A 27,400-nucleotide genomic window follows, 5' to 3' on the forward strand; every position below is an offset into this window, starting at 1 on the left:
AGAACAAATAGGTGATCCAGATGTGTTATAGTGCAAGATAGACAAGAAAGATATGAAGTAAAGCTGAGCGTGGTGTGTTTGACTTTGTGGGGGGTGATGGGGAGGTTATGATGGCATGTAGTTTCTGATACTATCAATGTGTCAAGATCATGAGCAGATCGTTTAAACTGCTTCTCTTCTAGAGATTAGACGAAACAGTTTTATAGCAGTGTTATATGTGAGAGCAGAGGAGAGGCAGAGCTGAACAGAGCAAGTATTGCACTACTAACACTACTAATACTATTACTGCTACTAATACTACTGCTACTACTAACACTACTAATACTATTACTGCTACTAATACTACTGCTACTACTAACACTACTAATACTATTACTGCTACTAATACTACTGCTACTACTAACACTACTAATACTATTACTGCTACTAATACTACTGCTACTACTAACACTACTAATACTATTACTGCTACTAATACTACTGCTACTACTAACACTACTAATACTATTACTGCTACTAATAATACTGCCACTACTAACACTACTAATACTATTACTGCTACTAATACTACTAACACTACTAATACTATTACTGCTACTAATACTACTGCAACTACTAATACTATTACTGCTACTAATACTACTGCTACTACTAACACTACTAATACTATTACTGCTACTAATACTACTGCCACTACTAACACTACTAATACTATTACTGCTACTAATACTACTAACACTACTAATACTATTACTGCTACTAATACTACTGCTACTACTAACACTACTAATACTATTACTGCTACTAATAATACTGCCACTACTAACACTACTAATACTATTACTGCTACTAATACTACTAACACTACTAACACTACTAATAATATTACTGCTACTAATACTACTGCTACTACTAACACTACTAATACTATTACTGCTACTAATACTACTGCTACTACTAACACTACTAATACTATTACTGCTACTAATACTACTGCCACTACTAACACTACTAATACTATTACTGCTACTAATACTACTAACACTACTAATACTATTACTGCTACTAATACTACTAACACTACTAATACTATTACTGCTACTAATAATACTGCCACTTCTAACACTACTAATACTATTACTGCTACTAATACTACTAACACTACTAATACTATTACTGCTACTAATACTACTGCTACTACTAACACTACTAATACTATTACTGCTACTAATACTACTGCTACTACTAACACTACTAATACTATTACTGCTACTAATACTACTGCTACTACTAACACTACTAATACTATTACTGCTACTAATAATACTGCCACTACTAACACTACTAATACTATTACTGCTACTAATACTACTAACACTACTAATACTATTACTGCTACTAATACTACTGCAACTACTAATACTATTACTGCTACTAATACTACTGCTACTACTAACACTACTAATACTATTACTGCTACTAATACTACTGCCACTACTAACACTACTAATACTATTACTGCTACTAATACTACTAACACTACTAATACTATTACTGCTACTAATACTACTGCTACTACTAACACTACTAATACTATTACTGCTACTAATAATACTGCCACTACTAACACTACTAATACTATTACTGCTACTAATACTACTGCTACTACTAACACTACTAATAATATTACTGCTACTAATACTACTGCTACTACTAACACTACTAATACTATTACTGCTACTAATACTACTGCTACTACTAACACTACTAATACTATTACTGCTACTAATACTACTAACACTACTAACACTACTAATAATATTACTGCTACTAATACTACTAACACTACTAATACTATTACTGCTACTAATACTACTAACACTACTAATACTATTACTGCTACTAATACTACTGCTACTACTAACACTACTAATACTATTACTGCTACTAATACTACTGCCACTACTAACGCTATTACTGCTACTAATACTACTGCTACTACTAACACCATGGATTGGATCTCATTAAGAATGACCAGGAAACTGTTCATTACAAATAATCAGTGAATTTCAAAAGCCATGAATGTTAAACGAGTTCACTATCTGACCCATATAAAGTGGACATCTAACCATTAGCTTGTCAGACATTCCATTTCAAATCAAATGGCTTTATTATAAAGGTGCCCCTCCATCTCTTTTGCAGTGATAACAGCCTCCATTCTTCTGCGCCTCCTCATTTTAGCCTAGCCTGCTGCTACCTGGGAAAGTGAGCAAGTCCTTCATGTCCTTGAATGGTTTGTTCGCTCTGGTTTTGTTAAACGTGGGAGTCGATAGGGTCACATCTGTACAATTGTACAAGAAGATTCTATGCTCCTCATTCAGTGCTTCCTTCATTCAGTGAATTCCAGCCCGAAATTGGGGGAGGGGGTGGGGTGGTGTAGGATCGGTCATTTCTTTCAGCAGGTGACAGGCTGCTTTGATAAGTACTGAGCATCCATATAAGGCTATCAGGTCACGCCAGAAATGTCCGTCCTGGGTCCTTAAAGTCTGAAAGAAGGCTGTCAGTGTACGAGAGGGATGAGTCAGTCGTTTCAGGAGCTCGTTCATCAATAAATAACTGAAGGTCAGAAGATAAAAGAATTTATACGCTTCAGTATTTACTATAGTCATCATCACCATCACCATCATTATCATCATTATAACCATCATCATAATTATTTACATTTTAAATTTTCAGCATTTAGCAGACACTATTATCCAAAGCGACTTACAGTTGAGACAGTATACAATCTAAGCAATTGAGGGTTAAGGGCCTTGCTCAAGGGCCCAACAGAGGCAACCTGTAAGTGGTGAGGCTTGAACCGGCAACCTTCTAATAACTGGACCAGTACCTTAATAACTAGGCTACAGCTGCCCTACATAATTATCATCACCATCATCCTCATCATCCTCATCATCATTATCATCATCACCATCCTCACCATTATCATCACCATCATCGTCATCACCAATATCACCATTACCATCATCATCACCATCATCACCATTATCGTCATCACCATTATCGTCATCACCATCGTCATCACCATCGTCATCACCATCGTCATCACCAACATCACCGTCACAATCATCATTATTACCACCATCATTATTACTATGTTCATCTTCATCATTATTACCACCATCATCATAATCCTCAATTTCCTTCGGGATTAATAAAGTATCTATCTATCTATCTATCTATCTATCTATCTATCTATCTATCTATCTATCTATCTATCTATCTATCTATCTATCTATCTATCTATCTATCTATCTATCTATCTATCTATCTATCTATCTATCATGATCACTGCCACAATCATCTCATTACCACAATCATCATTACCATCATCACCACCATTATAATCATCACCATCACCATCATCATCACCAACATCATCGCCAACATCATCATCACCATCACCATCACAATCATCATCATTACCACCATCGTCATTACCATCTTCATCTTCATCATTATTACCACCATCATGATAATGGTGATGATGATGATAATCATGATCACTGCCACAATCATCTCATTACCACCATCATCATTATCATCATCACCACAATCATAATCATCACCATCACCATTATCATCACCAACATCATCATCACCATCACCGTCACAATCATCTCATTACCACCATCATCATTATCATCATCACCACAATCATAATCATCACCATCACCATTATCATCACCAACATCATCATCACCATCACCGTCACAATCATCTCATTACCACCATCATCATTATCATCATCACCACAATCATAATCATCACCATCACCATTATCATCACCAACATCATCATCACCATCACCGTCACAATCATCTCATTACCACCATCATCATTATCATCATCACCACAATCATAATCATCACCATCACCATTATCATCACCAACATCATCATCACCATCACCGTCACAATCATCTCATTACCACCATCATCATTATCATCATCACCACAATCATAATCATCACCATTATCATCACCATCACCAATATCTTCATCACCATGATCATCGGCATCACCATCATCACTATCATTATCATCATCACCATCATTATCATCATCACCATCATTATCATCACCATCACCATCATCATCACCAACATCATCATCACCATCACCATCACAATCATCAGCATTACCACCATCGTCATTACCCTCTTCATCTTCATCATTATTACCACCATCATGATAATGGTGATGATGATGATATCATCATCACCGCCACAATCATCATCACCACCATCGTCATTACCATCATCATCTCCATCATCTCCATCACCATCCTTACCATTATCATCACCATCATCACCAACATCATCATCATCATACTTGTCATAATAAGTTGTGATGGGTCTGTTTTTAGCCTTAACAATTGTAATAAACAGTTGTAATAAAACCATTAAATAAAGTTAATTATATGCTTCCAGTTTTGCAGCAACAGTTTAGGTAAGGTCCCTTCCTGTCCCAGTTTGTTGCTCTGCATTCATCCACCACATTTGTAATTTTTTGTGAGAAACGTTGTGCCACACTAAATGCTGGGATTGCCTTTGCAGATGAGGAAGCATCGGATGCTCCCTCGTTATTCAGTTAGTCAGATTATCACTCAGAATTAAGGCATCTCAGTAGGCAGCATTTTAAGTCTTATAAGAATTTAGACAGACTTTCTTTGTGGAGAGTGTAGGATCATGTAAAATGCATCTATGTAGAGCTTATAAGGTTTTCAAACAGACACATTGATGACTACTGGCTGTAACGGCTGCCAAAACAGCTTAACCATGTACCAAACAACTGCCAAAATGGCATAACCATGTACCAAACTGCCAGAATTTCAGGACTATTTTCTTTCTTCTATGGTCTTCAATAACAAAACAATATCACTATCACAGAATGTATGTCTCCATTCAAGCTAACACAAATCCAAGATTGCAATCATTTATGCGAAGAAAAAAGGGGGTTGAATACTTTCCCAAGGTGCTATAAATGCGCCTGCATCACCACGACGCGACTCTACCACGGTTCTTCACAGGAGATTTCATCAAACTGTCTGATTTTAAGCACCATCAAGCCACTTCAGACAAAACCCCAGCAGCAGGGTCTGCAGCAAAAAGCTTTCAGTGCTTCCCACAAGCCCATTCACTTCACATCACCAAGCAGTGCTGTTCCACAGAGGCTGTGGAGGAACAATAAGAACCCCACCGTGTCACCAAGTGTCTCCGTCCTCATCGAAAGAAGTCTGATTGTGAGTGCGATCGACGCTAATGCTAAGCAGGGTTTCCATCTACACAAAAGCTAACGTAGCCATGCAGTGTCCCAATGTCTTACCACAGACAATAAAATCAGATTCTTACCTGATACTGTAGCACCTGAAAAAAACAGAAGAGAAAAGACAGTCAGAACACTTTATCTTTTCACTAAAGAAGTCAAAAGTTTACATACACTTAGAAAGGACAAAAGTACTTGGACACCCAAGCTTATTGGTCATTCCATTTTGAATACAAATGGTATTAAAATACAGTAGAGTGACCTATATGTATCTTTTCAGCTATAACAGCTGTCACTCTTCTGAGAAGGCTTCTCACAAGACTTTGAAGTACAGTTTGTCTGTGGGAATTTGTGCCCATTCAGATAAAAAGCATATGTATGGTAGGTCACTGATGTTGGACAAGAGAGTCTCAATGGATGTTTCAGTTCATCCCAAAGCTGTTCAGTGGGGCCAAGGTCAGGGCTCTGTGCAGGACACTGGAGTTTTTTTAATTCAAAGTTTTCTCCATGTCTTTGTGCACAGGGAAACAGTCAGCTGAAACAGGAAAGGGCCTTCCCTAAACTTGCTGCAAGGTTGGTTATTTATTTGTTTATTTATTAGAATTTTAACATCATGTTTTAAACACTTTGGTTACATTCATGACAGGACAGATAGTTACTGGTTACATGAGATTCAACGACATGTCCCCCTTTTTGGGGTCTGATGTCCTTCTTTCTGGGGGTCTGATGTCCTCCTTTTTGGGGCCTTTAATGTCAAACACAATCATGGACAATTTTGTATCTCCAGTTCACCTCACTTGCACGTCTTTGGACTGTGGGAGGAAACCGGAGCACCCGGAGGAAACATATGCAGACAGAGCTGCCCAGTGAGCAATTACATTTCCTTTATATAACTGATTTATTACACCTGTAAACAGTTGTTGTGGATAAAACACATAAATTCAGTAATTAGAAAGGGTGTCCCAATACTTCTGTCCATAAAGTGTTTTAAAAGCTCTTGAATTGGAACGATTATTTTTATCATTCCAAAAAACCTTCAATGAATTAAATTCTTTTAGATGTTATTGTATTGCATAAAAAACATACTGCAAATTAGATTATGAATTTGGTGGTATTAAACGTGTTATAAATTCATATAAATGCCTCCTATTGATGTTTAGATATGATTGCATGTAGTTGGTGATTTCTTTGGCTAATCAGACTGAAAAGCGCCATACTGAATACAGACAGCAAAACATACATATTAGGTCAGTAATGTCTGCCTAATGAAGCTTAATAAAGCTGTAACATGCAGCAAGCCATGACACAAACACACAGATAATGAAACATAACCAAAATGACCGAGTCAGCACATAGATCCTAATGGAGCTGGGATATGGCTACATTTACATTTTAGGCATTCAGCAGATGCTTTTGTCCAAAGCAACATACAGTATATTGTCTGAGCAATTGAAGGTGAGGGGCCTTGCTTAGAGACCCAACAGGGGCAACCTGGCTGTGTTGGGGCTTAAACCGGTGACCTTTTGATTACTAGTTCGGTACCTTAACCACTAGGCTAGGCATGATCTTAATGCATGAAAGTCTAATGAACAGCTGAAGGAGGTTCGTCTAGTTATTAATACATGATGCTTTATATACCATATCCAGTCTGAACTGTAAATGACAATTCATTTATTAATTCATTGTCTGTTTTACCACTGCTTAATCCTATCCAGGGTTGTGGTGGGTACAATTCACTGGGTGAAAGGTAGAAAACACCTTGGAAAGGTTGGCAGTCTATCACAGGGCAAACACACACACACACACACACACACACCTAGGGTAATTTTAGTTCCCGCAATTAACCTGACTGCATGTCTTTGGAATGTGGAAGGAACCCGGAGCACCTAGAGGAAGCCCACACAGACACGGGGAGAACATGCAAACTCTACACAGAAAGGACGAGGACCGCTCTACCTGGGAATCAAACCCAGGACTGCGTGTCTTTGGACTGTGGGAGGAAACCGGAGCACCTAGAGGAAGCCCACACAGACACTGGGAGAACATGCAAACTCCAAACAGAAAGGACCCAGACTGTTCCACCTGGGAATCAAACATCTGACCTTCTTGCTGTAAAGCAACAGTGCTACCCACCGTGCCACCATGTATAATGTCAAATCAGTAATATGAATATATATGGACACAAAACTGAATGCTCTTTTGCCTGAATGGGCACAAATTCCCACATACATACTTTCAAAGTCTCGTGAGAAGACTTCTCAAAAAGAACGGCTGTTGTTATAGCTTAAAAGATCACATCAGATGACCAATAATCTTGGTGTCCAAATACTTTTGGCCATATAGCCATACATATGCTCTTTTGAATAAATGGGCTCAAATTCCGACAGACATATTTCAAAGTCTTGTGAGAGGCCTTCCTAAAAGAGTGGGGTTTTTTATAGCTGGAAAGATCACATAGAGGTCAGTCCTGAAATGGCATTTCCAGCAAGCTCATGGTCAGGTGTCCAAATACTTTTGGCCATACAATGTATATTTCTGTACACAAGTGATTGTAAAAATAAGAACTAGGGCTGGCTTGATACAATTTTTTTATGTCTGATACCGATACCAATACTGCAAATTGAGTATCTGCCGATACCAATCCGATACTGTCATTTCTCCTCTCAGACAACTAAGCAGTAATAATACAGTACATGTCTCAATGCACCATGGTTAAACTAGCTATCTAAACAACAATATTCTAAAGTAATAAATACAGAACCTACAACATCACACTTATGCAAAACTGCTGTTTTTATTTTAACTTTTACACACAGAACATTTAGCAGCATTTTTGGCTTGTCTAACAGCACAGCACAAACGTGACACATCTCGCTTTACGGCGTGTCGTCCAAAGTGTCTACAATTGGAAGATGTGGATGTCAATCAAACACGATGGACCCATTAGAATTGACGCAAAGTTGAGATTTTCAGTTTTTTGGATTATTAAACCCTGCTGGATTTTGAAGAGGAGCGTCTGTGGCTAAACAGGAAACGGCGTACAGTAATCCCTCCTCGATCGCGGGGGTGGCGTTCCAGAACTCTCCGCGAAAGGTGAAAATCCACGAAGTAAAAACCATGTGTTTATATGGTTATTTTTATAACCCGATTCCATCGGCTTTAGTATTTAGCATCGTCATTAAAACCAATGAATTGAGGTAGCACAGCATGCTAACGTCAATATAACATTTCCCTTCATGTAACGATAATGGTTACATTTCCTGACAAGCCCAAACTTGCAAATAAAAACACTCGGTACAAGTTTATACAGGTTAAGAATCAGTAATATTTTATTTACGTTTGAAAAGAACTCCATTAGTTTGTCCGCACCGTCAGCCATGTTTATTTTTCTGCAAGAGAAGTGCGCCCGACCCGCAATGAATTCTGGGATTGCCTTGATCACTAATACCTTAATAAGGCAGCGTCGGATGCTCACTCGTTTTTGAGTGAAAATAACGTTGAAATGTTAAGTAGTGAGGATATTAAGGCATCTAGGATTTGGAACAGCCTCCTTTTCGGGAGCGCGCACAGGATGACGTGAAATGCGTCTATGTAGAGAGAGAGCTAGCTTTTCGAACACACCCCTTGTCTGCAGAAATCCGCGAACCAGCGAAAAATCCGCGATTTATATTTAGACATGCTTGCAAATAAAATCCGCGATAGAGTGAAGCCGCAAAAGTCGAAGCGCGATATAGCGAGGGATTACTGTAGTTTGTTTTATTTCATAACACCAATGGATTAATCGTTGAGGATGTGAGAGATCTCCAAGTTTTTCTCAAGGTTTTCTTTATCTCAGGTGAGCGATTTATCATTTATAGCGTACCCTGTCTCGAAAATCACACTGTCGTTCTAACATGTAAACATCTGTATTGTTTCATTTGTGATCATTGAGACTGTTAGGCATCAAATCACAAATGGAAAATAAAACAATAATCACTTCAATCAAATTAATTTAGACCATAAATGTGGAAGCTGTTTCGCTCCATAATATCAAATGCATGTAGATCTGTTTCACAAAAATGTAAAACTGTCCCAATATTAAGGTAAAACTTTGCTTATTATAAAAATAACAACACTAATATTGTCATTCTTGAACTGTAAGACCACTGTCGCCTCACAGCGAGAAAGTCCTGTGTTCGATCCCCAGGCGGGGCGGTCTGGGTCCTTTCTGTGCGGAGTTTGCATGTTCTCCCCGTGCCTGCATGGGTTTCCTTCCACAGTCCAAAAATATGCAGACAGGTTAATTGGAGACACTGAATTGCCCTATAGGTGAATAGGTGTGTGTGTCTGTGTATCTGCCCTGCGATGGACTGGTGCCCCGTCCAGGGTGTTACTGTGTGCCTTGCGCCCATTAAAAAGCTGGGACAGGCTCCAGCACACCCACCACCCCCCCACCCCGCAACCCTAATTGGATAAGCGGTTAAGAAAGTCAGTGAGTGAGAACTGTAAGACACTGACTGCATGTTTGTTCTTTACTTAGCATGTTTAATAAGCTCCAGGGCAGCACGGTGACTCAGTGGGTAACACTGTCGCCTCACAGCAAGAAGGTCCTGGGTTCTGTCCCCAGGTGGAGTGGTGCGGGTCTTTTCTGTGTGAAGTTTCCTCTGGGAGCTCCGGTTTCCTCCCATGGTCCAAAGACGTGCAAGTGAGATGAATCAGAGATACTAAATTGTCCATGACTGTGTTTGATATTAAACTTGTGAACTGATGAATCTTGTGTAATGAGTAACTACCTGTCCAGTCATGAATGTAACCAAAATATGTAAAACATGACATTAAAATCCTAATAAATAAATAATAAGCTCCTTTAGCTGTTTTTGTTACTTGCTACAATAAGCTGCTTTTTTAATTCAATAAAACATAAAGGTTTGTTGAATCTAGTCATATCCAATTACCCAGTGGTATCTCCTCTACTGCTTCAGACCTCTACCCTGACAAGTAGGGCTGTACCTAACACACACCCCCTCTGACACATATGTAAAAGCCAACCACTTCTTTTCACCAGAACAAGGAAGGTTCACACAGGGATCAGCATCGCGTACAGACACTCACACGCTGATCTCTATTATTCCAGCAGAGGTCGCAACCAGTGGCACCCCCAGAAATGTTTCATAGGGGTGGCCAGATGGGGCCACTGAAAATCTTGGGGTGACAATTTAATAAGGGTGGTCGTGGCACACCCTGTCTGCCCACCCCGCCCTCCCCCCACTTGATGGTGCCGCTGGCCGCAACTGCAGAAGCAATGCCTTGACCCTTCCACCAGCAGAGGTGGGACTAGCCAAAAAAAAAGTAATGGAATTGTATGCAGACACCCCCTTGTGGAGGCTCTTATGTTACATCTTGTAAACCACAGTGGGACCAGATGAATTGTTTGTGTTACCTGGGTTGTGTAAAAAATAATAGACAAAATGTGGGTTGCTTGAAAAAAAGCCTTGTGTTAAAGCCTTGTTAATATAAAACTCAGTGGTGTGTTTTGTGAGTTGGTTAACGATTAACTGTAAGCAAATGATGGCTGGTTACAGGTGAAAAAGAAATTGACAACATCTGCAAAACTAGTCTGGAAAAAGGGTTTAGTTTAATAAAGTTGTAGCGTATCAAGCTAATGCCTAGTTCACACTACAAAATGTCTGCCCTGATTTTCGCTCGGCGACTGGTCTGCGCTAGATTTGCCGGCTCGGGAGCAACTCGGCGTTCGCTCTGCGATCGAAACTGGGACAGGGGCATAATATAGTTTATATCAGAATACATCGGCACACACAAGTTTTACAGTATTTCTGACCTGATCATTCTCTACAAAACATAATACCAACGTTGCATTGCAAAAATATTAATTAACCTCCAACTCACTATAGAACAATCCATGCTTTTCATGTAGCCAAATCCACTCAGATTCATTCATTTTTCCTCTTTGATTTTACGCTGCACATCAGTGCACAAACTTTGATCGCTCGCTACTTGTTGACGTGCATTTTTGGACGTGGTATCATTAAACCTCTCGTCACTTCTCGTGTTTGTTTTCGTGAAAAAACGTAGTTTGAGAGACCAGAAAAGCTCGTCTGTGATTCCAGTTGGTGATAGATGGTGTAGTGTGAAACCCCCTATCGCTGATCAGTCGTGTAGTATGAAATACACAATGACTGGAAATAATCCTGATTACAAGAGGTCCAGTCGTGTAGTGTGAACTGTACAGCGACCTGACGACTCGGAAAGTCATGTAGTGTGAACTTGGCATAACTGGCCCTGAACCACCCAGTAAGTGTGTTTGCTTAAGGTACAGCTATATATTCTTGTACATGGTCAATCATAGAGCCAAAATGTGGTGTTTATTCCTGATAACTGGTCTTATTTTAAAGAAAATACTACCACAATAAATAAAAAATAAACTGAGATAAAATGGAAAGAATTCAATATTTTAGTACAAATATTGTTGATAATATTAAACAATGTATTTTTTAGCTAGTAATTAATCTAGTAAGCATTTGAGTGCTGATATAATAAAGAAAAAAACTCGTCTCATTATACTGAATCGTTCTGAAATGAGCTTGCAAGAGAACAAACAGTCAAAGTCAAACGTTTACATACAGCGCTAATAAAGATGTATGTCACTGCAGCAACTGCTCTCTTTCTGTGAATAATTGGAACACGTTCTGTTTTAATCCCATTTTAAAACATTTATGAACCTTTTTTGAACATTCTTTAGATGTTTATTGTGGATTTTATAAAAGATATTATTATTCTTGCTGGGTCAGAGATTATTAATCACACATCAAGAGATTATTAATCAGTGGTGTGAAATATTTAATAATATCATGCGTCTTTGTAGGCTGGTGATCTAATTCTTTACTCATTATGACTGAGTACAGCTGGGGACTTCTCTGCGTCCATATAATTAAGGCTTTTTAATGCATTTTTTACAAAGTACAGTAAAACATGGTCTTCTGGCTGAAGTTGGGGAAATAAACTTAAGCTCTCGGCTTATGCTGATAGACAAAAATCCAGATAGCTGAATCCAAAAATCACTAATAAATCTGCTCCATTTAGTCTTAATTACTTTATTCATATATATATTGGGGCTCCTCCTGTATTTGAGGGTCACCATAGTGAATCATTCTAGTCCGCATACTTGAGTGGGAACAGGACTGGCACTTAAAGCGCACTTACAAGTGCACCTCCCAATGGCTAGGCTGTATCATCTTCCTCTCCTTATACAAAGCCAATCATGTCTGTGCAGACGCCCGACCAGCTGATAGCACATTTACAATTCAAACCCCGGATCTAAGCAACTGTGTGCTGGTGTATTTAATAATAATAATAATAATAATAATACATTTTATTTATATAGCGCTTTTCAAGATACTCAAAGACGCTTTACATAAGACAAATAATCAAAACAAATACGTACATACACCATACAAATCATAGTACAAAATCAAAATAGTACATCAACATCAAGAATAATTAAGATAAAAACAAAGAGAGCAGCATAAGACAGTTCATTAAAAATTAGCTAAATTATGAGAGAGAACAACAAATATAGAACAATTTCTTAAAATTAGACAGAAACAGGACAGATTTACATGCAATCAGGAAACTGAAAACTTTACAAGTTTTAGGATCTAGGACTTCACATTTCTGTCGTGATCTAAGTATAAAAACTATTAAAAAGAATAGCAAAAATAAAAGCATTTATTTTGTGTTGTTACAAGTTAAATGCCACTCTGAATAGATGAGTTTTGAGAAGTGACTTGAATTTGGACAGGTCAGGACAATCTCGTAGGTGTTTGGGGAGAGCATTCCATAAAGATGGAGCAGCTATGGAAAAGGCCCTGTCACCCCAGGTCCGGTGCTTGGTCCTAGAGGGTATGGACAGTAGGTTAGCCTCAGAAGAGCGAAGGCTACGGGAGGGAATGTGCTGATGGAGCAGGTCGGTGAGGTAGGATGGGGCCTGATTATGGAGAGCTTTGTGAGTGAATAGAAGAATTTTGAATTGAATGCGTTGAGCAACGGGAAGCCAATGAAGTTTTTGTAGAACAGGTGTAATATGATCACGGGAGCGAGTATGAGTAAGGAGGCGAGCAGCTGAATTCTGGATATACTGAAGTTTTTTTAGGATTTTGTTAGATGTACCATAAAGGATGCTATTGCAATAATCAATTCTGGATGTAATAAAAGCATGAATCAAGGTTTCGGCGGCAGAAAAGGAGAGTGATGGACGTAGACGTGCTATGTTTTTTAGATGAAAGAAAGCAGTTTTGGTGATGTGATTTACATGGCGGTCAAAAGAGAGGTTGCTATCAAAAATTACACCAAGATTTCGGATGTTAGAAGACGGAGACAAAGTGTCATTATCAATGGTAATTTGAAAATTTTTTGTGGTTTTTGCCAGGGTTGTAGGACCTACGATGATCATATCTGATTTTTCACAGTTTAATTTGAGGAAATTAGCTTTCATCCACAATTTCATTTCAGTGATGCAATTTGTCAGAGTGGAGTGAAGTTCAGTATTAATGGATTTGGAGGAGATGTAAAGCTGAATATCATCAGCATAGCAGTGGAAATGTAAACCATGCCGACGTATGATGTCACCAAGGGGGAGCATATAAAGAATAAACAAAAGGGGACCTAACACTGAGCCTTGGGGAACGCCTTGGGACAGTGGAGCAATGGCAGAACTACAATTGTTGATATTAACAAACTGTTGTCTGTTTATGAGATATGACCTTAACCACAAAAGGGCAGTACCAGTGATGTTGACAGAGGATTCAAGGCGGGACAGAAGAATGGAGTGATTAATGGTGTCAAAAGCTGCAGTAAGATCAAGGAGGACGAGAATATTAATTTGTCCAGAGTCTGAGGAAAGAAGAAGGTCATTTGTGACTTTGAGGAGGGCTGACTCAGTGCTGTGCTGGGGGCGGAAACCAGACTGAAATGATTCAAATAGATTATTGGAATTTAGGTGATCTTTGAGCTGTGAGGCAACAACACGTTCCAGTATTTTCGACAGAAATGGAAGATTGGAAATGGGCCGAAAGTTACTCATAATGTTAGAGTCAAGTCCAGGTTTTTTAAGTATGGGAGTAACAGCAGCCAATTTGAGTGATTGAGGGACTGAGCCAGAACTAAGAGAGGAATTGATTATCTCTGTGATAAGTGATGAGATAACTGGAAAACAACCCTTAACAAGTTTTGATGGAGCAGGATCCAAAACACAAGTGGAGCTTCGCATCCCTGTTAAGATCTCAGATAGGTCCAAAAGAGACACAGGTGAGAACTGAGACAGAGGCTGGGTAATAAATTGAGATGAGATAGGCGGAGAAACAGAGATGACAGGGGAAACTGTCAGAAAATTGTGGATATTCTCAACTTTTGTTTGAAAAAATGAGAGGTAAGAGTTACACTTGTCAACTGTAAAGGAATTGGTAGTATTGTCAATTGGTTTGAGAAGTTTATTTATTGTGGAAAAGAGAGTCTTAGGATTTGTTGATCCAGCATGTATGAGTTCGGAATAGTAAGTGGATCGGGCTGCCGTAAGAGCGTCTTTGTAATGTTGAAGATAATCAGAATAAATCTGATAATGTACTGTTAGACCGGTTTTCTTATAAAGTCTTTCAAGCTGGCGTTTACGGGATTTCATTTGGTGAAGCTCAATTGTGTACCATGGTGCGGAATGACTAAATGAAACAAATTTGGTTCTCAAAGGAGCCAGCTCATCAAGACATGAGGCGAGTATGTCATTATAGTATTATCATTATCATTTAACTGCTGCATTTTACCATAACCCGAGCAAACTGATATACACATGAGAATGACTGGCACAGTTTAAACTGATATGAAAATGTAACATTAGAAGCAAAAAGTGTAAAACATCCAGCCCTGAGTGTTCTTCTAGCTGCATGAATCACTTTCCCAATGCACTATGGGTACTGAGCATTACTGTGCATTATGAGTTTTATTAACTAACAAAAAGGAAGCAGCATTAGAAAGTAGATCTAAATGATTCCTGTTAAATGAAAAAGGGCCTGTGAACCAGAATAGCTCCATTATTCAGCACTTTAACATCTATACATGACATTTCTACTTCTTTTTTATTTACATTTATTTCTACCTGTGCAAACTGTAAATAAGCAAGAAACACCATGCTCTAAACTACAATAATACTTTTAATATACTCACTCACTCACTCACTCAGATAAGCAATTAGGGTCGCGAAGGGGGGGGGGGGGGGGGTGCTGGAGCCTATCCCAGCTTTTCAATGGGTGCAAGGCACACAGTAACACCCTGGACGGGGCGCCAGTCCATCACAGGGCAGACAGACATACACACACACACACATACACACCCCCATTTACCTATTCAGTGTCTCCAATGAACTTGACTGCATATTGTTGGACTGTGGGAGGAAACCGGAGCTCCCGTAGGAAACCCACACAGACACGGGGAGAACATGCAAACTCCGCTCAGAAAGGACTGAGACCGCCCCGCCTGGGGATCGAACCCAGGACCTTCTTGCTGTGAGGCGACAGTGCTACCCACTGAGCCACCGTGCTGCCCTCTTTTAATATATTGATATGTTAATTACATTTTGGGGGTGGTGGTGGCTGCTGGAGCCTATCCCAGCTTTTCAATAGATGCAAGGCACACGGTAACACCCTGGATGGGGCGCCAGTCCATCGCAGGGCAGACACACACACACACACACACACACACACACACATACATACACACACCCATTGACCTATGGGGCACTTCAGTGTCTCCAATTAACCTGACCATGTTTTTGGACTGTGGGAGGAAACCGGAGCTCCCGGAGGAAACCCACACAGACACGGGGAGAACATGCAAACTCCGCTCAGAAAGGACCCGGATCGCCCCGCCTGGGGATAGAACCCAGGACCTTCATGCTGTGAGGCGACAGTGCTACCCAATGAGCCACTGAGCCGCCCTCTTTTAATATATTGATATGTTAATTAATTTTTGGGGTTTTTTTCTTTTTATATAAGAGTAATTACACTTAAAATCATTGTTTTGCGACTCTGAAATTATATTAGGCCATAAAACTCTATGTAATCACTTGAACATGTAAAAAAAAAAGTAAAAGTCTTTACTCAAAGAGTTGAAATACAGGCAGTAATAAAGAAAGACTATTGATTTTTATAACTTTTAATTAACCCGAGCGCATACATACTAAATGTGAATCATCGGCCATATTTAAGCCCTACGCAGCAGCCGAGAAGCACTAATATTGCTAAATCCGTCTTTTTTAAATAATAATAGAGATATGGAAAGCTCATCCGCTGAACGTTTTAGCACATTAAGCTCTTCAGCGATGCACCGGAGTTTGAAGTACATGAGGGCAATTACAGGAAATGACATCCTGTAATGTAGCTTTAGTCGTGTGTCTGAGCTCAGAGCGACAAAGAAGAAATGAAAACCAAATCGGAATTGTAACGTTGAATCTGACAAAGGTGTAGCTTTTAGAGTCATTAGGAGAAAGCCATTACTGCTTCTCACATTTCTCTTTATTTAAAAAAATAGAGTGAGGATTAAGTATACAAAGATAACGGTCATAATATAGACAATCCTGTTACATTTATTATACACACACATGCAAGAATAGGAAAAAAAAAAAACACAAGTGTAAAATGCTTGATAAAGGTAGAACAAAACTAACAAAAGGGGGATGAATGCAAATAAATCAGGTGGTAAAAATGACAAATCAAAAGGACAAAAACATCAGCAGTCTGCAATAAAAAAAAGCAGATAGAACAGGGATAGAGCAGAACTGAGAACTGGTTGTTGAAATATGACCCAGTAAGAGGGCGGCACAGTGGCTCGGTGGGTAGCACTGTCGCCTCACAGCTAGAAGGTCCTGGGTTCAATCCTCAGGCGGGGCGGTCCGGGTCCTTTCTGTGCGATGTTTGCATGTTCTCCCCGTGTCTGCATGGGTTTCCTCCCACAGTCCAAAAACATGCAGTCAGGTTAATTGGAGACACTGAATTGCCCTATAGGTGAATGTGTGTGTGTGTGTGTGTGTCACTATCCATTAGCAATGTATTGCCCCTCACCCCCGGACATAGCCAATCATATCTGTGTAGATGCCTGTTGGGCTGATAGCATCTCTGAGATTCAAACCCAGATGTCAGTGGTGGTGGGCTAGATTATTAGACCACTATGCCACCTGAATGCCAACATATAATGTTTTAAATTGAAATGTAAAAACATTTATAAAGCGAATAATCCTAACATCATCTGAGGCACTGTTAGACCTCAGGGGCAAAATAACACAAACATCTTCCATAACGAAGTGGAAAATAATCCCAGGGATTAACAAAAAGATGTGTTTCCATAGCAATAAAAGAAAAGAAAAAAAAGTCTAGTATAATTTTGAAAGTCAATAACAGCTCAATGTACAGTACAGTACTTAAAAATAGAAGATGCTGATATTTTTTGAGAGACGGCATGACCTGTAAGGCTGCCTGTTCAAATCCAAGACTGATTTTGTAGGCAGTATGTGGGGGTTTGTATTAGGATCCCAGATTTAACTGGTCTGCCAGTTTGGCCTTTCCTTTAAGCTAGGCAGTTAACCACTACTTACACACCGCAGCCTGTCAGGGTATCAGCAAGCCCTCCTTTGCTTGAATAAAAATGTACTCTTTCTGTGTCTCTGTTTACCAGCCCTCCCTTGGCACTACTAAGATACTACTTTCATGCTCCTCTCAAAATAAAATACAAAAAAAAACAAAGATAATACAATTTTTATTTCCTTTATATGTTCAATATATAAATGTCTTTTTTTTAGTAAAGGACATGTATAAAGCTATTTAGCTCTTCTTTTTACCAAACAGCAGCGGACCCCTATGCAGAGCTTTAACACACTTTAGCACAGAGGAACACACCATACTTCAGAATTTCCTCTGTTGCACAGGTCAGGGCCTCAACCAGACAGTATGGGTTGCTGTTGCAGTGCCAACTAGGCACTACCTCACCGGTCTTCCCTCCCTCAGACATGGCCATAAAGCCTGACTGGGCTGTTGAACTAACAGGCTCACCACAACGGAGACCTGGAGCCGAGGAGTTTGAATCTCAGCTGTGCTACCGACCTGGATGAGTGTTTAACAGACCATGCTTTAATTGGGCGTGCCTGAAGGAGAGACGGTCGGATGTATTAGCAATGCAATACTGATCTTTGGAGGTAAATGTAAAGCATAGAGAGGCTCGCTGTATATAAGAATCTACTGCCGGCTGATGACTGCACACACGTAAGACAGGATGGCTTCAAGCCTCTGGCTCTCGGGCGCTCAAGCTGCAGTGGTAAAAAAACGCTACCACACCAGATCTAACATCTCAAACTCGTCGGTTCGAATCTCAGGACAAACCGGCAGGCTGGGCGCCTACACAAACAATGATTGGCTTGTTGTTCAGAGGGGGTGCCATAGGGGATTCATAAGAACTGATGCAATTATGATCTCTGTTGGCTGATTGATGGGATAATGTGATCAGGGTGTGTCTCTCCGTACACAAAGCTGATCTGCACGTGAACTCTTGTGCAGGTAAAAAGATGTGGCTACTGCAGACGTTTTGAAGAGGGCGTGTGATTGGGACATACTAACCGCTCTATATATACAGTGTATCACATAAGTGAGTACACCCCTCACATTTCTGCAAATATTTTATTATATCTTTTCATGGGACAACACTACAGAAATGAAACTTGGATATAACTTAGAGTAGTCAGTGTACAGCGTGTATAGCAGTGTAGATTTACTGTCTTCTGAAAATAACTCAACACACAGCCATTAATGTCTAAATGGCTGGCAACATAAGTGAGTACACCCCACAGTGAACATGTCCAAATTGTGCCCAAAGTGTCAATATTTTGTGTGACCACAATTATTATCCAGCACTGCCTTAACCCTCCTGGGCATGGAATTCACCAGAGCTGCACAGGTTGCTACTGGAATCCTCTTCCACTCCTCCATGATGACATCACAGAGCTGGTGGATGTTAGACACCTTGAACTCCTCCACCTTCCACTTGAGGATGCGCCACAGGTGCTCAATTGGGTTTAGTCCATCACCTTTACCTTCAGCTTCCTCAGCAAGGCAGTTGTCATCTTGGAGGTTGTGTTTGGGGTCGTTATCCTGTTGGAAAACTGCCATGAGGCCCAGTTTTCGAAGGGAGGGGATCATGCTCTGTTTCAGAATGTCACAGTACATGTTGGAATTCATGTTTCCCTCAATGAACTGCAGCTCCCCAGTGCCAGCAACACTCATGCAGCCCAAGACCATGATGCTACCACCACCATGCTTGACTGTAGGCAAGATACAGTTGTCTTGGTACTTCTCACCAGGGCGCCGCCACACATGCTGGACACCATCTGAGCCAAACAAGTTTATCTTGGTCTCGTCAGACCACAGGGCATTCCAGTAATCCATGTTCTTGGACTGCTTGTCTTCAGCAAACTGTTTGCGGGCTTTCTTGTGCCTCAGTTTCCTTCTGGGATGACGACCATGCAGACCGAGTTGATGCAGTGTGCGGCGTATGGTCTGAGCACTGACAGGCTGACCTCCCACGTCTTCAACCTCTGCAGCAATGCTGGCAGCACTCATGTGTCTATTTTTTAAAGCCAACCTCTGGATATGACGCCGAACACGTGGACTCAACTTCTTTGGTCGACCCTGGCGAAGCCTGTTCCGAGTGGAACCTGTCCTGGAAAACCGCTGTATGACCTTGGCCGCCATGCTGTAGCTCAGTTTCAGGGTGTTAGCAATCTTCTTATAGCCCAGGCCATCTTTGTGGAGAGCAACAATTCTATTTCTCACATCCTCAGAGAGTTCTTTGCCATGAGGTGCCATGTTGAATATCCAGTGGCCAGTATGAGAGAATTGTACCCAAAACACCAAATTTAACAGCCCTGCTCCCCATTTACACCTGGGACCTTGACACATGACACCAGGGAGGGACAACGACACATTTGGGCACAATTTGGACATGTTCACTGTGGGGTGTACTCACTTATGTTGCCAGCTATTTAGACATTAATGGCTGTGTGTTGAGTTATTTTCAGAAGACAGTAAATCTACACTGCTATACAAGCTGTACACTGACTACTCTAAGTTATATCCAAGTTTCATGTCTATAGTGTTGTCCCATGAAAAGATATAATGAAATATTTGCAGAAATGTGAGGGGTGTACTCACTTTTGTGATACACTGTATATATATATATATATATATATATATATATATATATATATATATATACCGTGAGCGAACATTCGAACATTTTTTTTCGGTGTTGTCTTTATATTTTGTAAAATTCAATATTAAAATGTCCCCAAATAAGGTGCAGAGAAAATGAACTCTTAGTGGTGAGAAAATGAACAAATCTATTACATTTGTTGTTGTATAATTACTCCTGCCAGTAGCTGTCACTGTGTATCAGACAGCAGGGACAGTGAGTGAGAAAGAAGAAGGAAATCGTAAAGTATTCTTTATTTCATGCAATTACACCTACAAAATACAATACTATTAAAATAAGAAGGAAATAATAGAGAAATATGAGAGTTATTGTTGTTTCTGGTAGATACATTTTATATAAAAAGAAGGAAATTTATTATGGTGTATGGTACAGCACACGTACTGTACTGAGATGTACAGTGTATCACAAAAGTGAGTACACCCCTCACATTTCTGCAGATATTTAAGTATATCTTTTCATGGGACAACACTGACAAAATGACACTTTGACACAATGAAAAGTAGTCTGTGTGCAGCTTATATAACAGTGTAAATTTATTCTTCCCTCAAAATAACTCAATATACAGCCATTAATGTCTAAACCACCAGCAACAAAAGTGAGTACACCCCTTAGTGAAAGTTCCTGAAGTGTCAATATTTTGTGTGGCCACCATTATTTCCCAGAACTGCCTTAACTCTCCTGGGCATGGAGTTTACCAGAGCTTCACAGGTTGCCACTGGAATGCTTTTCCACTCCTCCATGATGACATCACGGAGCTGGCGGATATTCGAGACTTTGCGCTCCTCCACCTTCCGCTTGAGGATGCCCCAAAGATGTTCTATTGGGTTTAGGTCTGGAGACATGCTTGGCCAGTCCATCACCTTTACCCTCAGCCTCTTCAATAAAGCAGTGGTCGTCTTAGAGGTGTGTTTGGGGTCATTATCATGCTGAAACACTGCCCTGCAACCCAGTTTCCGGAGGGAGGGGATCATGCTCTGCTTCAGTATTTCACAGTACATATTGGAGTTCATGTGTCCCTCAATGAAATGTAACTCCCCAACACCTGCTGCACTCATGCAGCCCCAGACCATGGCATTCCCACCACCATGCTTGACTGTAGGCATGACACACTTATCTTTGTACTCCTCACCTGATTGCCACCACACATGCTTGAGACCATCTGAACCAAACAAATTAATCTTGGTCTCATCAGACCATAGGACATGGTTCCAGTAATCCATGTCCTTTGTTGACATGTCTTCAGCAAACTGTTTGCGGGCTTTCTTGTGTAGAGACTTCAGAAGAGGCTTCCTTCTGGGGTGACAGCCATGCAGACCAATTTGATGTAGTGTGCGGCGTATGGTCTGAGCACTGACAGGCTGACCCCCCACCTTTTCAATCTCTGCAGCAATGCTGACAGCACTCCTGCGCCTATCTTTCAAAGACAGCAGTTGGTTGTGACGCTGAGCATGTGCACTCAGCTTCTTTGGACGACCAACGCGAGGTCTGTTCTGAGTGGACCCTGCTCTTTTAAAACGCTGGATGATCTTGGCCACTGTGCTGCAGCTCAGTTTCAGGGTGTTGGCAATCTTCTTGTAGCCTTGGCCATCTTCATGTAGCGCAACAATTCGTCTTTTAAGATCCTCAGAGAGTTCTTTGCCATGAGGTGCCATGTTGGAACTTTCAGTGACCAGTATGAGAGAGTGTGAGAGCTGTACTACTAAATTGAACACACCTGCTCCCTATGCACACCTGAGACCTAGTAACACTAACAAATCACATGACATTTTGGAGGGAAAATGACAAGCAGTGCTCAATTTGGACATTTAGGGGTGTAGTCTCTTAGGGGTGTACTCACTTTTGTTGCCGGTGGTTTAGACATTAATGGCTGTATATTGAGTTATTTTGAGGGAAGAATAAATTTACACTGTTATATAAGCTGCACACAGACTACTTTTCATTGTGTCAAAGTGTCATTTTGTCAGTGTTGTCCCATGAAAAGATATACTTAAATATCTGCAGAAATGTGAGGGGTGTACTCACTTTTGTGATACACTGTACTACTGTGATGAGTACTACTGTGTATTGCTGTTTATTATTATTTATTACAGTATTATCTATTCTATCATTTAAGATTTAAGAGAAAATATACTTGTATTTATAACAAAAAAGAAAATTTAAGACATTAGAAAGGTTAGGCAAGGGGAGGTTTGGGAGGTCTGGCAAGGATTAATTCTATTTACATTATTTCTTATGGGAAAAATAGGTTTAACTAACGAACATTTTGACTTAAAAACAGCCCATCTGAACCAATTCTATTCGTAAGTCAAGGGTTCACTGTATGCGCTTTTGGATGCAGCTAGAGTCACGGCTCTCCTCAGTCAGGAGTGGAGGTCAACATCAGTAGAGAGGAAGCGTAATGCAATCGGGTAATTGGATACAACTAGATTGGGAGGAAAATTAGAGGGGGGAAATGCTTAAAAAAGCCCCCGGCTCTCCTCAGCCTTCTAGGAGGTGGTGCAAGCGTCAGGAAGGAAAAAAAAAAGAAAAGCAAAAACAACGACTGTTTCCCTTTAAGGTGAATCTTCACCTTCACCCTTTCAACAAAGTTCAGGCTAAGTTTGATTTGTGAAGTGTATTCACACCAGAATGTGAATTGTGAAACTGTTGTTTGCAGTGAATTGCACTAAAAGGAAAAAAATCTGACAAAAAGCTCGAGTGGTTGTGTGATTGGGTCTTAAGGCCCGTATTTCAAGAAGATTCTCAGTATTCATGCTTCTGTAATTTGCAGTCTGGGCCAAACGTATCATTTCTTTATTGTTAGATGTTCTGCTCTGTGGTAAATATTTGGGTTCAGAATTGAGAGCACTATCTGTCCCCGCAATAACACGTCTAATACAAGGGTTCACTAGATAATTGCAACATGGCAGAGACAATCTGACAATAGAAATCCGGCTTCTAGCTTTCTCAATAAAAAAAAAGCTTTTATTTAATATAGACTGCAGCTCTAAGTGGGCAGGGCAGGGGTGGCGCAGGCAGCAGGGGTATTACAATCAGAGGAATTGGAGAGACTGGGACAACTAGATTGAGAAAAATTTATCAAATAGTAAAGAAAACTATTTTCTTTATATTTGTCCCCATTTCTCCCAATCTGGCAATTTAGAATCCCATATTACATCCCCTCAACCATTTCAACCACCCCCACTAGCACATTCCCCCACAGGCATTGCTGGGTGCTTCTTTCACACTAGCCAGCGGTGGATTCTCACAGAGGACCATACCACATTCGGAAAACTGCTGTGTATTTAGAACAGAACGATGAGGATTGGGACACAGCCATGAAAGCTTGTAGACTACTGGCTTTACAATACTGGATATAGGAACTATTAATTATATGCTTTTTAAATTGGTAAAAGGATGCACATATTTTTGGATATATTCAAAAATAAACACATTTGTTTAGACTCTAATCTACGATGGCATATTAGGGCCACTTAAAAAAATATATATTTTTAAAAGTTTCGTTTTCGAGAAAAAAGTCGAATAAGTTTTCATTTTGAGAATAAAGTCAAAATTATTTTGAGAATAAAGTTGTCTAAGTTTACATTTCAAGAATAAAGTTGAAATTATTTTGAGATGTCGTATAAGTTTCCATTTCGAAAATAAAAGTCGAAATTATTTCGAGAATAAAGTCGTATTAGTTTTCATTTCGAGAATAAAGTCAAAATTATTTTGAGATTAAAGTCGTATAAGTTTCCATTTCGTGAATAAAGTCGAAATTATTTCAAGATAAAAATCTAAATGATTTCGAGATTACAGTTTAAATATTATGGCCATAGCAACCTCCTTTTGTTAAAATGAGGGATGTTCAGGATCTGGTAAAGTTATACTTTCATATCGATTTCACAAATAAAGAAATCCTTAATCTCCTGTACATCAGCACCAGTTTGTTATTATAATAAGGACGCTGAAACGGCTTTGCAATAAACTGGGTTTATTTAGAAGAACGCGCGCCACCGGTGCACTTAGCGTCTGTGTCGTTGTCATTACCTCAACCGAGCCTTATGGACTCGTACGATAAACTAAAGCCGTACGACATCACTATAAATGGTTGCATTGACGGGTTTAGTCATCGTGTCATGTGGATGGAAGCATACAATACAAACAACGACCCCAAAAGTAATCGCGAGTTACTGGATAACCACAGTAATGCTCTCGCCCTCAGCGATTGCGTGCCGATCCAGGTACTGAGACCTGTGCTTCTCTGAAACTGACAAGCCTACGACGGCTGCACACTCTTTGGCCATAATATTTCGACTTTATTCTCATAATATTTTGACTTTAATCTCAAAATAATTTCGACTTTATTATCATAATTATTTCATAATTTTATTCTCGAAATTAAAACTTAACACGACTTTATTCTCGAAATCAAAGCTTAAAAATATTTTTTACAGTGGCCCTAATACGCCGTCGTACTAATCTGCCATGCACTATATGGTCAAAAGTATTTGGACGCCTGACCATAAGCTTGTTGGACATCCCGTTTCCAAAACAAATGGTATTAAAATAGAGTGACCCCTATGTGATTTTTTCAGCTGGAAGGGCTTCTCACGTGAAGTATGTTTGTGAGAATCTGTGCCCATCCAGTCAAAAGAGTATTCATAAGGCTGGGTGCTGATGTTGGTCAAGAAAGCCTCAACTGATGTTCCAGTTCATTCCAAAGCTGTTCAGTGGGTACTAGTGGCAGTGGTTAAAGCTGAGGAAATTTATTGTCCGTCTGTTCCTATTCAGGGTTGCGGTGGGTCCAGGGTCACTGGGCAAAAGGTAGAAAACAACCTGGACAGGTCGCAGTCCATCACAGGACAAACACACACACACACACACACATATTCACACTAGGGCAATTTTAATATTTACAATGAACTTGACTGTATGTCTTTGTACTGTGGAAGGAAACCCACCCAGACACAGGGAGAACATGCAAACTCTACAAAGAAAGGACCCGAACCGGTCCACCTGGGAATTGAACCAGGACCTTCTTGCTGTGAGGCGACAGCACTACGCACCAAGCCACTGTGCCCTCCCCCTAGCTGAGGAAATGTAATAAGGAATTGTAATTTGCTAAATTGGGAGAAAGGGAAACAAATGCAAGCAAAACAAACAGACAAAAAAAAGGATTAACACTGATGACGTTTTTAAACTGGAAGGTAAAGCATTATTTTGATACATGGCCGTCCATTATCCATGTCTCATGCTTTTATAAACTGAATACAGACAGTAAAATGTACATTGATTTAAAACTGTTACTTTTTATTTTAGCTGCTGTAGCCTGAAAGCTTCAAGTTCCACCATTGTTACTTGTACTGCAGTTTGAGACATTTTAGGTTTGATTTCCATGGTAAAACAAGAATAGGTCTTTATAACTGTTCAGTGCCTGAACATGTTCACATGCCCAATTTACTTTACTCATCACTCATTTATTATCATTCATTATCACTAACCACTTTATTCTGGGCAGGGTCAAGGTGGGTCCAACATGTTTCTGGGTAAAAAATAGAAATACAGTTTGTAAAGGAAGGATGACACACACTCAATTATTTCTTTTATTATTATTTACACCAAGGGAGGTGTAAATTATACTAAAGTGAGAGGTAGGAAGAGAAGCCAGAGTACTGGGAGGAAACTCACATGGGCAGAGGATAGACCAGGCAACAGGAAAAGGCCTTCCCTGAACTGTTGCCTCAAATTTAGAAGGATACTATTTATTTAATATTACTGATTTTATTGACCTGCTAGCAGTAGGTGTGGATGTACTGTACATCTGAACTCAATAATTTGAAGTTGTCTCCAGATAACTCTGGCCAATTTGTCTTCAACTGGAACATTCATTTAAGTTTATGGCATTTATCAGACACTTAAGGGCCTTGCTTAAGGGCCCAACCATGCTGTACGGCCTAAACCAGCTTACTAATTATGTTAGTTAGTACCTTAACCACTGAGCTTTCATTGCCCTACTTACATGACCAAGTATTCCAGACACTCCTCTGAAAGCCTTTTCAAAAAAGTGGAGGATGTTATAGCTGCAACCATTGGGCCAATCTATCTTCAATTAGAACATTCATTTATATTCATGGCATTTATCAGACACTTTAAACCAAAGTGACTTACAATTGTACAATGCAAGCAAATGAGAGTTAAGGGCCTTGCTTAAGGGCCTAACAGTGGCAACCTGTCAGTTGTAGGCTTAAACCAGCTTATTAGCTACATTAATTAGTACCTTAATTACGGAACTTTAATGTTGGCTGTTATAGCCGCAACCATGGAAAAAACTTAATTAATACCCATGATTTTAAAACCCAAACTGGTAGGATGTAATCTAGGAACCACCTTAAAAACAGGTCTGCTACGAATACATTTTGTTTGGATGGTCGGATGTAATCCAGGAACCACCTAAAAAACAGGTCTGCGATTAATACATTTTGTTTGGATGGTCGGATGTAATCCAGGAACCACCTAAAAAACAGGTCTGCGATTAATACATTTTGTTTGGATGGTCGGATGTAATCCAGGAACCACCTAAAAAACAGGTCTGCGATTAATACATTTTGTTTGGATGGTCGGATGTAATCCAGGAACCACCTAAAAAACAGGTCTGCTATTAATACATTTTGTTTGGATGGTAGGATGTAATTCAGGGACCACCTTAAAAACAGGTCTGCTATTAATACATTTTGTTTGGATGGTAGGATGTAATCCAGGGACCACCTTAAAAACAGGTCTGCTACGAATAC

General features: G+C 39.9%; 1 protein-coding gene across 1 annotated transcript in view; it reads right to left on the reverse strand.

The window, feature by feature from the left end:
* Positions 1-27,400, reverse strand: part of LOC134330877 (neurexin-2-like) — a 149,823-nt gene that overhangs the window by 54,303 nt on the left and 68,120 nt on the right. The window contains exons 3-4 of the mRNA XM_063012148.1: positions 5,414-5,428; positions 2,981-3,163 (exon numbers count right to left, since the gene is read on the reverse strand). Of these exons, the coding sequence (XP_062868218.1) occupies positions 2,981-3,163; positions 5,414-5,428 (198 nt within the window). The remainder of the gene's footprint in view (positions 1-2,980; positions 3,164-5,413; positions 5,429-27,400) is intronic.

The sequence above is a fragment of the Trichomycterus rosablanca genome, chromosome 16 (assembly GCF_030014385.1).
Source record: "Trichomycterus rosablanca isolate fTriRos1 chromosome 16, fTriRos1.hap1, whole genome shotgun sequence".
Classification (NCBI taxonomy): Eukaryota; Metazoa; Chordata; class Actinopteri; order Siluriformes; family Trichomycteridae; genus Trichomycterus; species Trichomycterus rosablanca.